We start from the raw sequence: 15,180 nt of genomic DNA on the forward strand, positions 1-15,180 counted from the left end.
TATCTATTCATACTGGTTATATTACTGGTTAATGAAATTTACTAACTGGGCAATGGCATCGCAACAATCCAGTTCATTTAGGCAAATATCCATTGGGGGACACACACGTGGACAAAACAACTTGAAAAGGGTTAAGAAAATTACTTGTTACAACTAAGACATGCAGAATATAAATTTAAGGAGACAGAAGCAGACACACAAAAGGGACATAGAAACACTGATCCATGAATACTTTCTATGTTAAAAAAGGTAGTAGTAAACCAGCTCTATAGGTGGCTGAGGAAAGGAAAAGTTAAGCAAATGAGCTATGATCCAGTTTTCATGTCAACATGATGAAAGAGAGTAAATCCAGTTAGTCACAGTAAAAGCTGGGCCCTAAGCTATGTCTAGGTGAGAATCAGGACTAAACACTGAAAAACATGCCCAACTATATGAATAATAATGGTAGTTATTGATGGCAGTAGTCAACTGAGGCCTCTAAACAGAGCACCAGTCCAGATGAAGCTACTTTGACGAGAACAAGTACAGAGAACATAAAATTTGATTTTGAACTAACAAATACTGCAAAATAAGGGAACAAAGATTTTAGGCAGAATTATGAAAATATGTTCCTTTTTCCTCCATCAGCCTATAGCAGCATAAGAATAGAGATAGTTCAGGATAAACTGACATAGTCTAACTTTAAGCTTAATGAAAAATTAAAAAGTCATGTTACAAAAGCAGACAGAGTGCCCAACGCAGTGACTAAAACTGGTAGCTGGTTCCACAGGAGAGAAGCCTGATATCTGAAAGATCTGCCTCCCATTCTACCGTTTGAAATTCTAGACACCACTAGTAAACCTGCAGACTGAGAGTGAAGGGCTGTGTTAGGAAAACGGTAAATGGCCTGTACTTGTATAGCGCTTTTTAAACTCAGAGGATTTGACCAAAACGCTTTACACTACATTCAGTTATTCACCCATTCACGCATACACACACACACTGATGGTGGCAAGCTACACTGTAGCCACAGCTGCCCTGGGGCTCACAGACAGCAGAGATGCTGCCATACACTGGCTATACCAGTCCCTCCGACCACCATCGGTGGTTGAAGTGGTCAGAGGGATCATTCCTTATCAGGGACATAAGGAATGATCAGATCTATGATATAAGATGGAGCATGGTTATTTAGATCTAAACATGTGAGAAGGACAATTTGAAATCTGTTCTGTGTCTAAAATGAAGCTAAAATAGGAGAAATATGATCTCTCTTTTTTTTGCTACCATCTCTAGATTAATGTAATCTCTAAACATAGAGTAGGTAAGACCTTCTCTTAGCTAAGAGGGAGAAACTGAGGCTGGAATATTTAGACATTATGGTCCGAATTTGTTAACAACATGAAAGTAGTGATGCATATTTCTTGGTATCAATGTTTTTTGTTGTTTTAGCTAAGACAACAGCAACCAAGACCAAGGAGTAATGAGACAAGGCCAAGACCTTTACAGGTCCAGACCAAGACATTTAGAGGTCTTGGTCTTGTACCTTGGTTGGTGTGACTACAACACAATGTCTAACACATTTTGATTTTATACCACAAGCATTTAGGCATTTGCAGAGCCAAATGGTAACCCGGGCATTAACAAGGAGTAAAGTTGCCAATAAATATACATGGCCAACTTTCATCCTTCCATCCATCCATTATCTGACACGCTTGTCCCGAGTGGGGTTGCAAGGGGTGCTGATGCCTATCTCCAGCAGTCAATGGGCAAGAGGTGGGGTACACACTGGACAGGTCGCCAGTCCATCGCAGGGCAACACAGAGACAAACAACCATTCACACACACACTCACACCTAAGGAGAATTTAGACAAGTCAATTATTAACCTAACAGTCATGTTTTTGGACTGTGGGAGGAAGCCAGAGTACCCGGAGAGAACCCACGCATGCTCAGGGAGAACATGAAAACCCCATGTAGAAAGTCAGGAATCAAACCCAGAACCTTCTTGCTTCAAGGCAGCAGTGCTACCCACTGTGCCAACTTTCATTTCCTCTTTTATTCCATGTACAGGTGCTGGTCATAAAATTAGAATATCATGAAAAAGTAGATTGATTTCAGTAATTCCATTTAAAAAGTGAAACTTGTATATTATATTCATACATTACATACAGACTCATATATTTCAGATGTTTATTTTGTTTAATTTTGATGATTACAAATGACAACAAATGAAAATCTCAAATTCATCATATCAGAAAATTAGAATATTGTGAAAAGGTTCAAAATTGATGGCCCCTGGTGCCACACTCTAATCAGCTAATTAACTCAAACCACCTGCAAAAGCCTTTAAATGGTCTTTCAGTCTAGTTCTATAGGCTACACAATCATGGGGAAGACTGCTGACTTGACAGTTGTCCAAAAGACGACCATCGACACCTTGCACAAGGAGGGCAAGACACAAAAGGTCATCGCTAAAGAGGCTGGCTGTTCACAGAGCTCAGTGTCCAAGCACATTAATAGAGAGGCGAAGGGAAGGAAAAGATGTGGTCGAAAAAAGTGTACAAGCAAGAGAGATAACCGCACCCTGGAGAGGATTGTGAAACAAAACCCATTCAAAAATGTGGGGGAGATTCACAAAGAGTGGACTGCAGCTGGAGTGAGTGCTTCAAGAACCACCACACACAGACGTATGAAAGACATGGGTTTCTGCTGTCGCATTCCTTGTGTCAAGCCACTCTTGAACCACAGACAGCGTCAGAAGCGTCTTGCCTGGGCTAAAGAGAAACAGGACTGGACTGCTGGTGAGTGGTCCAAAGTCATGTTCTCTGATGAAAGTAAATTTTGCATTTCCTTTGGAAATCAAGGTCCCAGAGTCTGGAGGAAAAGAAGAGAGGCACTTCATCCACGTTGCTTGAAGTCCAGTGTAAAGTTTCCACAGTCAGTGATGGTTTGGGGTGCCATGTCATCTGCTGGTGTTGGTCCATTGTGTTTTCTGAGGTCCAGGGTCAACGCAGCCACATACCAGGAAGTTTTAGAGCACTTCATGCTTCCTGCAGCTGACCAACTTTTTGGAGATGCAGATTTCATTTTCCAACAGGACTTGGCACCTGCACACAGTGCCAAAGCTACCAGTACCTGGTTGAAGGACCATGGTATCCCTGTTCTTAATTGGCCAGCAAACTCTCCTGACCTTAACCCCATAGAAAATCTATGGGGTATTGTGAAGAAGAAGATGCAATACACCAGACCCAACAATTCAGAAGAGCTAAAAGCCACTATTAGAGCAACCTGGGCTATCATAACACCTGAGCAGTGCCACAGACTGATCGACTCCATGCCACGCCGCATTGCTGCAGTAATACAGGCCAAAGGAGGCCCAACTAAATACTGAGTGCTGTACATGCTCATACTTTTCATGTTCATACTTTTCAGTTGGCCAACATTTCTATAAATCCCTTGTTTTTATTGGTCTTCAGTAATATTCTAATTTTCTGATATGATGAATTTGAGATTTTCATTTGTTGTCATTTGTAATCATCAAAATTAAACAAAATAAACATCTGAAATATATGAGTTTGTATGTAATGGATGAATATAATATACAAGTTTCACTTTTTAAATGGAATTACTGAAATCAATCTACTTTTTCATGATATTCTAATTTTATGACCAGCACCTGTATAGAAGGGGCGCTGTCGGTAGAGTATATATGGGAAGTCTTTATATGGGAGACTCCTTAAAGATCAAAAAGACTGAAGATGCCCTCACAAGCTAGAATCTTTTTCAATTGATTTAGCATTGTGAAACTTCCTTACATTATTCACATTAGAAGCAATGATGCACTGGAGGAATGATAGCTCAAACTAATCTCTCACCCCACTGAAGAACTTCTGGATTCTTGTACAGCAGCTCCAAAACATTTTCAAATAAATGCCAATTTTTTAATCACATTTGGAACAATTAGCCAGGGCTAAACAAGCCTACCCTCTATAGCAGGGTCTTCAACGTTTTCCAGGCCAAGGACCTTCAAACTGATGGGGAGAAGGAGCGGGGACCCCTAATTATATAAATTGTATGAAATTGTATTCTATCAAACTGGTCCTACAGTTATTTCTCCCTGGGATTATTAAAGTATTTCTGATTCTGATTCCTGTTTGATGGGACAGGTGTTGTGAATGAAACGGTGCCCAGCTTGAAAGAGCTCCTGTGTGTCACTGAATGTGAGCATTGATGACTGAAGGACATATTATGCCTCCATTTATCTGTTTACTACAGTGCGCTGAATTCACGTTAATGTATATTTAAAGACATTTCAATTATTGAAAAAAATGGCAGGGGGAATATAAAAAAAGTCTAATTAACCAAAACTTTCGCAACCCCCATGCAGTACCTCTGTGGACCCCTCCACTATAGTAGACATATCCAATAGAGCATTGCAGTATACTTAAGTCATGATGTTAAGAGTTTTATTCTAGTTGTTTTATCCATTTACTGTCACGCTTATCCCAAGCGGGGTCACGAGGGGTGCTGGTGCCTATCTCTAGCTGTCTACAGGTGAGAGGTGGGGTTCACCATGGACAGGTCACCATTCCATCACAGGGCAACACAGAGACAAATAGGACAAATCACCATTCGTGCACACACTCACAACTAAGGGGAATTTAGAGAAGCCAATTAAACTAGTATTCATGTTTTTGGACTGTAGTCGTTTTCTATATAACAGACCAAATTTATCTACCATTGCTTTCTTCAGTGGTCAGTGGAGAATCTACACTACTAATTTTAAGTTTCCTAAATATCAGAAATTAATCTTCTTGGCACGCGGCCACCAAGAATAATTCATTGAGGGCTAAAAAAATTATTCTGTTACTGAGAATTATTATTTTAAGGCCTTCACAGGAGTCTGTCTCTTCATCATTTAGGAAGCTGGTCTGGATCACCATCTTCTCTCGGGACACGAGGGAAGGAAAGTCTGGATTTTTGCTGCTCTATATTGTGTGTTCAGAACATTTTTAAGTCAGTGTTATCAACAAGTTTCTGGATTATTTGGAATTTTCTAATTTTGTCTTTCAGGTTAAGATGAAATGTAGAATTTAACAAGATTTGTGCTGCGGCACTGGAGAGGAACATAATTTCTATCATTATTTACAGCTTCATTAAACTAAGGCAAACTAAGAGATACGAAGAGATACAGATAATCTCAGAATTCGGACTTTTTTTCTCAGAATTCTGAGTTTTTTCGGAAAAGTCTGACTTTAATCTCAGAATTCAGTTTTTTCTTAGAATTCTGACTTTAATATTAGAATTCTGACTTTTTTCTTAGAATTCTGACTTTAATTTCAGAATTCTGACTTTTTTCTTAGAATTCTGACTTAAATTTAGAATTCTGACTTTAATTTCAGAATTCTGACTGAATTGTGATAGCTAAAACCATGTTAGCATTAAGCCGTAGTCATGTCTGTTTTAGAGACTAAACTAGCTCTCTTGTTTTAATCACCTTCTACTCCTCCATTAATGAAAAAGCATCACCGGGGACCCCTCGGGCATGTGAAAAGGCACCCAATTCCGTTATTTTCCACCAATGTGTTACTGACTCTCCCAAACAACTCACATCTTTGTCAGTGAAGCTGAGTGCTTCCATATCTCTTCCTTCATGGTGCCCATCTACATTAAGATCCAACATTCTGAGATTAAAGTCAGAATTCTGAGGTAAAAAGTCAGAATTTCGAGATTAAAGTCAGAATTCTGAGATTTAAGTTAGGATTCTGACTTTTTCCCCATATTAAACTGAAAAATATTTGAAAATCAGTTAACTTTTTTTAATTTTTGCAGTGGCCCTAGTCCTCTTCGATATTGAGAAGCTATTTATTGAGGTATAAAAAATTGAGAACCACTTAGCCCAAGAAGAGGTGTACTTTCAGAAATATATTTAGAATAAGGAAGATATATTAATAAGTAAGAAGCTGGTACATCTAGACACATCAGACCTAATAAGAGGTTTTTAGAAGCGTTATGTGAACATATCATGTCATCATCACTGTTCTTTGCAATTGCTTTTTTTTTGTTCATGTAATAATATGTTTTTTAGATGTTTAATATTCTACTCTCTCATCAAGTGCTCAGGACTATTTAGGCTATATTTGATAGGGGGAATTCTCTGAAATAACAAAAGAGAACAAGACAATCATGAGGCTTAAAGGTTATCTTTAGGCCTATCTTTATCCATAACAGTTCAAGTGGAAGTCTCCGTCCCCAGGTAGGCAAAAATATACCAAACTGTCAAAATTTATGGCTTCAAAAGTGTTACACTATTAATACAGTGAATGATAAGCAAAAGAAAATGTGAGGGTAACCTAGGCTCAGACTGTTTGGATCATATTGTGCATTAGCACTGCCTGTCAGCTGGCTTAAAGATGGTTACTTCACCTGTCCTTTGGTTAATAAAAAACAAACAAAAAACAATAACATCTTTTTGTAAATAGTTCCAATCAACAAGTGGATCAGGTGCAGAAACAAAAAGAGCACCACCGTTACCCGTATTAAGGTGATACTTTGGAAAAACAACAATGCGTTTTTGTAAAGCACCTGATTGCAGGCTAGCTACTAATTAAGCCGTGTTGACTTTTAGAGGTTAAACAGGAACTCACCACTGACGTCTTTTCCAAGGATTTCCTTAGCTTCCTTAACGGTGACCATCAGACAGTATACTGGTGGCTGTTGGGAGTTTCACAAATAGTCAATTACTTTGAAAATAAAGCAGTATGAACAACACCAATGCCTTGGTTGCGTGGACGGGACCAGTTAAGGTTCTTTCTGTGAAATCTATATATAGATGCCGGGGTCTCAAATGATTAAAAGGGAATGGAAAAAAAAAAACTCAAGTTGATTTCCTTTTCTCACCTCTGTGCTCTGTACTTTCTCCATCAGACTGTCGTGCTCTGCCTCCGTCATAGTGAAAGCCTGGTAGATAGAAAGGAAAGTGTCAGCAATCGGCCAAACAATGCCTGCTGTTAATCAGTAAAGGGAGATTACCTCCCGGATGTACTGGTGAAGCTGGCTTTCTGTGAAGACCTCTGGTGATGCAGGTTTACCCATCTTATGGGTGATGGTGTACAGAAGCTCCTTATAAAGAGGCTTCAGCTATAGACAGAAATCAAAGTTAGGGACTCGAGGTGGAACAATGGTGTTTCAATCCAAAGATATGCCAGTACCTCCATCTCCTTGTTCCGTCTTGCTTTTGCCTCAGGATTTTCATCTTCTTTTAAGTCCTAAAACAAACAGAGCAGTTTCTGTTTGAGTCAATGCTTATCTTAAAAACATATAAATTTAAGATCTGAGTGTGTTACTGACCCTCCGGTCTCTCTGTCTCCTTGTCATTCCAAGTTTACGTGAATGGACGGGGGAAAACTATAAACAGGAAAAAATGTGTTTTAGGTTTACATTTTAAACATCTAGCTACTCTTTTAACCAGGTGATGGATTTTCTGAGACGATTTGGGACGAATTTAGGAGTTACAACACAATCACCATTTAATAACAATTTGCTTTAAATATTATTACAAAATTAAAAGAACAGAATAGAATAGAAAATCACTGTATTGTGCCACAATGGGGAAATTCTGGTGTTTACAGGAGCAAAAAGATTATAGAAAAATGTGGACCTTAGAAAAGTGTATAAGAATAATATTATAGAGAAAAAACAAATGAAATACTGTACTGTAAAATGTTTTAGCAATATAAATACTATGCATCTGGAGAATGAATAACCATTTTAAAGCTATGGAAATTTTCACCGTAATGGATAATTGAAAAATAGCAGCAACATCAGAGATGTACAAAATGACAGCAGCATGTTATTTAACTGACTAAGGTAGAAACTGTGCAAAAGCAGCATGATTATAATAACTAATTAGATATTACAGGAAAAAAATATTATCTATGTTTTTTTACTTGAACACATAGAGTTCATCAAAGCTATAGTTTTGCAGAATATTGTAAAATGTTGCTGTTTAGCTCACAGCTGAGTCCTTTGTTGGTGGGACTTACTGGATGAGCAGCCAACCTGCTGCTCATAGTGTGCTAATAGTAGTTTTGAAATGTTTCTTTGATAACTGTGATAGGTGGTGTTGCTTTAGTTTCCACACTATGGCTAACTGTCTGCTTTTCTTAGGAACTTGAAGTATTTCACAAAAGTTATATTTCTCATTCTTGTAAGTGACGGAAAGGTTCAGGACCTTTTACAGCCAGCATATTAAAGCAGTGGTAAAGCTGCAACATACCATGCTCCATCCACCAGAGAAACTCTTCATTATTCACTGTATTATAGAACATTTGCAAAGTTTTTGATGACAGATTATTTTTCTTTACATCTAGAAATAAGCCCATGTCTATTAAAATGTAATTTCTTATGCAATTAGTTAAATTCTTTTAAATTTTTGCAACCTAACTTTTGGTAAATATCATAACTTTCAACTTTTTTTTATAATTTGATTTTACTGAGTAACAGGTCTTTGCTTAAGCTGGCCACCCTGACAAATCCATCCATCCATTTTCCATCACGCTTATCCCAAACGGGGTCACGAGGGGTGCTGGTACCTATCTCTGGCTGTCTACATGCGAGAGGTGGGGTTCACCCTGGACAGGTCGCCAGTCCATCACAGGGCAACACAGAGATAAACAACCATTCACACACACACTCACTCACACCTAAGGAGAATTAAGATGCAGAAAGACCCAGGGAATCGAACCCGGAACCTTCTTGCTGCAAGGCGGCAGTGCTAGCACTGCTCCACTGAGCAGCCAAAACCCTTTTATGTTTACATCCTTTGTTCAGGCATGGTGAGCAGCACAGAAGCAATGGTGGTTCTACAATGACTTTGCAGCAAGAAGGTTGTTGGTTTAAATCCTGCCTCTGGCCATTCGGCATTGAATGGCCAGAGGTAGGATTTGAGCCTCTAATTTAAGGTTGATAAATCTTTCTAAATTGGCCTTCGGTGTTGGATGGTTGCTTGTCTCTGTGTCCACAGGTTATAGACACTAGAAGAAGGATCCAAAGGACATTTTAAATACTGTAGGCTCAGGCTCATGTTATGCCAATATTTTGAGAATATCCGATCCACTTAGACCACTGACTATAATTGAACTTTTTTTGCAATTAACTATTTTAATGAATTCTAAAAACAAATATTCATAGAGGTTTTCAAATTGAACGTTTGATTCAATTGTAAAATGTTTTGATTGACTTTTGATTTTCATTTTTTAATTTTTTTTAATTTTTTTTTAATGATTGGACCAATTGACTGATTGAGAGATTATGATCACTGATCAAAGTAAGCCCTTGCTGTTTGGTATTTTCTATTATTATAGACTACTGCGGCTGACTATCTTTCTCTCTCTCGCTCTGACTATAAGACTCATGAAACAAGAAATGGCAGCCTCTCCTTTTAGCTATGACAATTTAGATAAAGATATTTTGTTTAATAATAGATCAAAAAATGTAGTGCATTGTAATGGTAAATACTAGCATGTCTGTGTCCTGCCAAGGTCCGTTTTTTTTTTTTTTTTTTTTTACAGCCAGGGGGAAAATATTGTGCTTGAGTCAGTTGGTCCAGGCCTCACATGACTGTGATGCTTCCAGAGGGAAGGCTGGTGATAGGCCGGGTGTGCCCAGGTCCATCTGAGGAGTCATTTCAAGTAGATCTACTTGAACAAATGCGTCTTATATGAGGAAGAAAAATGCCTCTGAACCTTTTGATAATATGGGTGGTAGCCTAATAATAAATGCAGCAATTTGTCAGACACATCTGGAGGAAATTTTATGCTAATCTGCTTAATGTGAGGGATTGCATTCGATTCAATTAGTCAATGCATTTAACAGGTTTTCCTTAGATAGACAACTTTGAATCACTTTGACTGTTTGATGATGACATGTGTTGTGAATTGGCGCTGTAGCAACTCCTTAGCAATCCTTGTCGCTTGAGAGGTGGAGATAGAGTCCTGTATGTGTATGACGCGCTGCCGTCATTGATCAAAAATGCACACGGAATCCAGGAATTGGTTTGGTGTTTTAATCCTGTCCAGAGGCTCATGTAGTCACTCACAACAGATTGGAACGTACATGATGTGACATACTGATTCAGATCATAAAGCAAACGGTCAACAAGAAATACGGCTACCCCGCTCCCCTCTCTCCTCCGGAGTGCAGGTAAACACACCCATTTAAGCAATCAGCTGTCACCGCATGTGTCACCACAGCAACTATGCCCACGTGATACATACACATGCACAGCCATCATTATGGCTCCTACAGGCGCTATAGAAATAAACTGAATTGAATTGATGCAACGTAAAGGCAACTTGATTTCTCATTGGCTGTTATGGGAAAAAGAAGGAGTTTTTGTCCCTTTAGTGGCCTTAATATCATGAATCCATTTTCGGGTTTATGATACTGTCAAAAATAAGTCAAGTTGTCACTGATTATGATGTCGGATAGTACGCGGTAAAAACAGGATCAGAATCATTTGAGCAGGTATCGTTATGACTTAGCAAGAGACAACACAATAGTTTGAAAAAAACAATGGTTCCACAAAATCATTCTTATCTGAAAATGTCAGATTTCTATGAGGACGAACTTTAACCCCGCTGGTTAGCCATAGATTCCAGTAAGTTTATTGCCTGATAAAATTTTCTTCTTACTTAATCTTGCGCAAATTTAAAAGAAACTGCTGAAATATACCTACTATATGCTATTTTAAGTTTGATTTTGTGTATTTTTAGGGACATCCGTCTGAATTTTCCTCTCAGTCTTGCCTTCAGCCAAGCATTTGTCTTTGTTATTCAGACAGTTGATATACATTACATTGAAAGAATACAGTTTGAATATAGGCTGATATTATTTACCTGCCTGTGTCTTGGTGCGCCATGTTCCTGGAAAACAGTTAACAGCAAAACTCACTTAAAAACCAACAAGAGAGCTGCAAATGTCAACAAACACTTTTACTCAAAACTAGAATATTTTCTGTACTAGATATGCTTAGGAAATAATCAAGTTATTGTTTAGTTTCTCAAAATGCCTCCCTCACAGAGTTCAAACTTCCTCTATTGCTGATTATGAAAATTACTTAGAGGCAACTGTGATGGTGCTTAATACTTTCAACTGGGAAAAAATGAAAACATAACATCTGAAGCGGGAATGTCACATTTTGAAGGTAGACATGCAAATATACACGGATACAACCTCTTCATGCAGGAGGCAAAGCAAAGCCAGATGGTTTTTCAAAATGCATGACCACAAAAACCCTGCACAGATGCCCTGTGTTTAATAAAGCAGCATTCTAGCCCATCAGAAACACACACTTCTTTAAATAAGTCGACCAAAAATTAATATCAGAGCATATGACCTAAATATACATCTAAAGCACCATGCTTCATAGTCACCGGACCCTAAAATAGTCATCAGGAGATGGTGACTCAGAGATTGGACATACTTTTTAACAAAAACAGCAGCTTTGATCCTGTTAGGATTTGAAAGCAAAACACAAAAACCAGGGAATATACTAAATAGAAAAACTGAAGCTGAAAAACACTCATAACCAAAGTTTTCTGTTCGTTTGATCAGTTTGATCAACACCAGATCTCAAGGCAGATTACCAGCAGGCTGCAGACACCATGTGGAGCGCTCATCAGCTCTTTAAAGTGAATTAGAGAAGATTACCTGTTCAGGTGTTTGCAGTAAATTCTCTCCTTTTGTCGTGTGCTCACTTTGACCTGCCATAGTGATGCTTCTGTCTTATCACCAGGCTCCTTCCTGGTGAGCTGGTGTGCTCTGTGTGTGAGATATGGGGAAGCTGTGTGTGCGATGTATTTCGATGTACTATCACACAGCAGCCGGAAGTCATCACTTCCTGTTGAAGCTGGTAACGTCAGTGACTGTGACTTAGGAGTTTTTCTTCAACTTGTGTGTTCCTTTACCTCTGAATACAACACTACAGAGCTCACGCTCCACTTTTTGTTTGGAAGCGGAAATCTGAACTTACAGGCACAAACATTCACTCTATTTTGATAAGGGACTGACCCCCTGCTGATAATTTGGTGTTAAATATAACTTGGTCACGAATGTAAAACTTTTGATTAGATAAAACTGAATTAGCAGCCATGTGTCACCAGACCAGTCAGAAATATGCAGTTTATTAAAACCTATGAAAAGTTAAGAAAATCTTTTAAGGATTTTGTTTTACATCATTATCAGAAGTCAATCAATAGATATGATGATATCCACTGAATATTTAAAACTTTGTAACTTTTTTTTTAAACTTATATACATGTTAAAAAGTGGTTTATATATTTAAAGTGGAAGAAAATTGCTTAAAGGAATTTAACCTTTTGCTGCTATTACACCTGCAGGATACTGAATCCGCAAGCTTTGCATATCTACTGTATCTTTAATTTATTCTGCTCTGGAAAATAACATAAGCTCATTCAGAGAACCTCTGTGAATGTTATTGTTAGACTGTACTATGGATTCTCAATATGATAAAGGTCTGAGGTTTAAATGGGATATTCTGACTCTAATCTAAACATTTCCATCATAGTGGATGATTCAGGTAGTTACCTGCTGGAAGGTAAACCACCACCAAAGCCTTTTACCTCCTCTAAGAACTGCTATGTTCTTTACTTTGACTGTGACCAGTAGCCGCTCTCCAAGCTTGTGGCAAAAAGATCAAAGCTCCTTGTAATTGAGATATCTGCTCCTTTTAAATCAAGAATTGTGCTGTATACTTCCCCTAAAGAATAAGATTACTTTAAAAGGTTCAAAGTTGAAGGGAAATCATATTTAAACGTCAAATCATTCTGGCTTAAACATGTATATAAATGTGCTCTTTATCAGACTATATTGTCCCAAAATGTAGCAAATTTCTATAAAAAAAACTCCTGTAATAAAATCTGTTTTAGTCAGTTAGTTGTACGTCATCTTGTTCACCTAAATTCAGCCAATCACCAACGGTCATCTGTCAATTAAATTTTTTCATTCATAGCATCTTGATTCATATGTCGCAGCTAATATATGCAAAGGTTGAAATCAGAATCATTCACTTTACCATTGAGTTCCGTCCCAGTGTTCACAGGGATGGACGTCTGTGTCTTCAGCAGGCGTAGAGCTAACAGAACTGGCAGCGTTTTGAGGCGAGGGCTCAAACATGTACGGCTGTAAGCCTTCTACACCAAACCAAGCTTCTGCCGCCCTGGCGTCCTCTTCCACAACATCTTCGTCCCCGCTTTCCTTCTCTAAATAAAAAATGTATGACGGAGGAGACTTATCCACGACCTCCAACACCAAACTCTCCTCCTCTTGCATGTTTCTGCTGTCCATAGCGTTCCTTGACAGTGTCGTTTCTAAGTCACCAATTTAGTGCCACTTGGTCCCAATGTTATTTCCCATTGGAACCTACTAGCACTAAGTAGCTAACTGCTTAGCAAGATGCTTCCGAGAATCCGTCAACTATCAAATTTGCTTACAAACCTTCCACCACAACAATCCCGCTCTCTTGATAAATAACCAATCACATTCACTTCATTCAATCATGTTAGTTGTGCACCACTCGGGAGAATTCAGAAATGCAGCAATTGGAACAGCCACTTTCCTACGACTTTAATGTCACTGTCTTTATCTCTGTACCTATACTGGAAGTATTCCCACAGCATGATGCTGCTACTATGGTGTCCCGCCATGGTGTGTTCAGGGTTTCCTCTCTTTGATCTCATCGAACCAGAGTATCCTCTTCTATGGCCTGAGGCAAACTTTAAACAGGCTTTCTGATGGCTATATGTCAACAGCTGCTTTCATTTCAATACTACTACTTTCTGCTATGCCAACAGATTCTCCCTCCTGGGTTCCAGGGCTTTGTCACCTCCTCCCAATTCCTGTAAAAGTCATGGCTGCTTATCTATAAACAAAGTCCTTTATTAGAGATTTAAAGCTCAGGGTTTGTGTTTTGTGACCTCATTCCACAGTTTCTTGTCTGGTCTGTCTGCTGAGCTCCTAGGTTTTCATGATGCTGTTTGTACGCCGATGTTTGAGGCCTTCACCGAACACCATTACAGATAGATTCATTCTATATTTTACAAATTTGGAAGGTAGTTCGTTGCAGTAAATTTTATTTAGAGACAAAAGATAACTGAACTTAATGTGAAAAACGTCTTATTTATATTTTTGGATCAAGACAAAATTTGAAAAAGGTTCAATGCATGAAATGAGGAACGTTTCAAATCGCTTCCTAATTTTAATTACACACTTCAAGTACGTATTATTTTGGGTATTTTCTCAATATTATTTCTGGCGAATCATTGATTTTTTTTTTTAACCACTATTTCAAAACAAAACAAGGTTTCTTGAAATTTTGCACTGAGTTCTGTTTTCCTTGAAGACCCAGCCCTTCAGCAGTGGTTTTCAATTTTGGGTTTGATGCTCTTACATGTTTCCCATTGAAAAAAATGTTTCAATCAGAGGTTATATATTTTTTAAACAAATTATGATTTTTTTGGGCTAAGTGTTGTCAACAAAGAGCACATTGAGCTGAAAGAGTTGTCCTTTGACCTGCTCATTTGAACTCAAAACTGTGTATATTCTTTGTTTGAGAAAAAAATCCTCCTACAACACACATTTGCATATAACTATCAAAACAAGGTGGATCTATAGCGCCTAACCAGTCCCAATGTTGCAACACTACCTAAAATGAGCTGCTCCGCTAAAGTGAAGTTAAATGCTGGGTAAAAAAAAGAAAAATATTTTTAAATTACCTTTTTCTATGATTCACTTATGGACCTAAACACATTTTATTTGTTTTAAGACTGTGTTTCTATACACAACAAAGCAATAGATTAAGTGATCAGTCGTGTTTATGCCCTTTTATTTACAGCCATATTTTTCAAATGACCCATACTAGATGATATTTTAGATCTTGTGTGTCTTTATGTTTTCGTGTATCTTCTTTATCTGCGGTTGTATCATAATTTGTTGAACACTTTCATTTTCACTTAGTTTTGGTAGAACTCTAGAAACCTTTGTCACTGTTTTAGTCTTTAGCATTCTGCCACATATATTGGTTTTAATATCCGCTGGTATATATTGTGCTATTTTTTCCTTAATTTCTATCTGGTAAGTTCATTTATTTTCATTTTTTGCTTAATTTCCGTTTCCATTTGTT

The 15,180-nt window shown here is 38.1% G+C and overlaps 1 protein-coding gene across 1 annotated transcript in view; it reads right to left on the bottom strand.

Moving 5' to 3' along the window:
* Positions 1-11,824, bottom strand: part of unc13d (unc-13 homolog D (C. elegans)) — a 35,972-nt gene extending 24,148 nt beyond the window's left edge. The window contains exons 1-7 of the mRNA XM_038299297.1: positions 11,691-11,824; positions 10,877-10,903; positions 7,329-7,385; positions 7,190-7,246; positions 7,011-7,118; positions 6,879-6,938; positions 6,626-6,692 (exon numbers count right to left, since the gene is read on the bottom strand). Coding sequence (XP_038155225.1) covers positions 6,626-6,692; positions 6,879-6,938; positions 7,011-7,118; positions 7,190-7,246; positions 7,329-7,385; positions 10,877-10,903; positions 11,691-11,750 — 436 coding nt within the window. The 5' untranslated portion in view covers positions 11,751-11,824. The remainder of the gene's footprint in view (positions 1-6,625; positions 6,693-6,878; positions 6,939-7,010; positions 7,119-7,189; positions 7,247-7,328; positions 7,386-10,876; positions 10,904-11,690) is intronic.
* Positions 11,825-15,180: the final 3,356 nt, after the last annotated feature.

This window comes from Cyprinodon tularosa, unplaced genomic scaffold (genome assembly GCF_016077235.1).
Source record: "Cyprinodon tularosa strain WSP-4 unplaced genomic scaffold, ASM1607723v1 ctg424, whole genome shotgun sequence".
In the NCBI taxonomy this organism is placed as follows: Eukaryota; Metazoa; Chordata; class Actinopteri; order Cyprinodontiformes; family Cyprinodontidae; genus Cyprinodon; species Cyprinodon tularosa.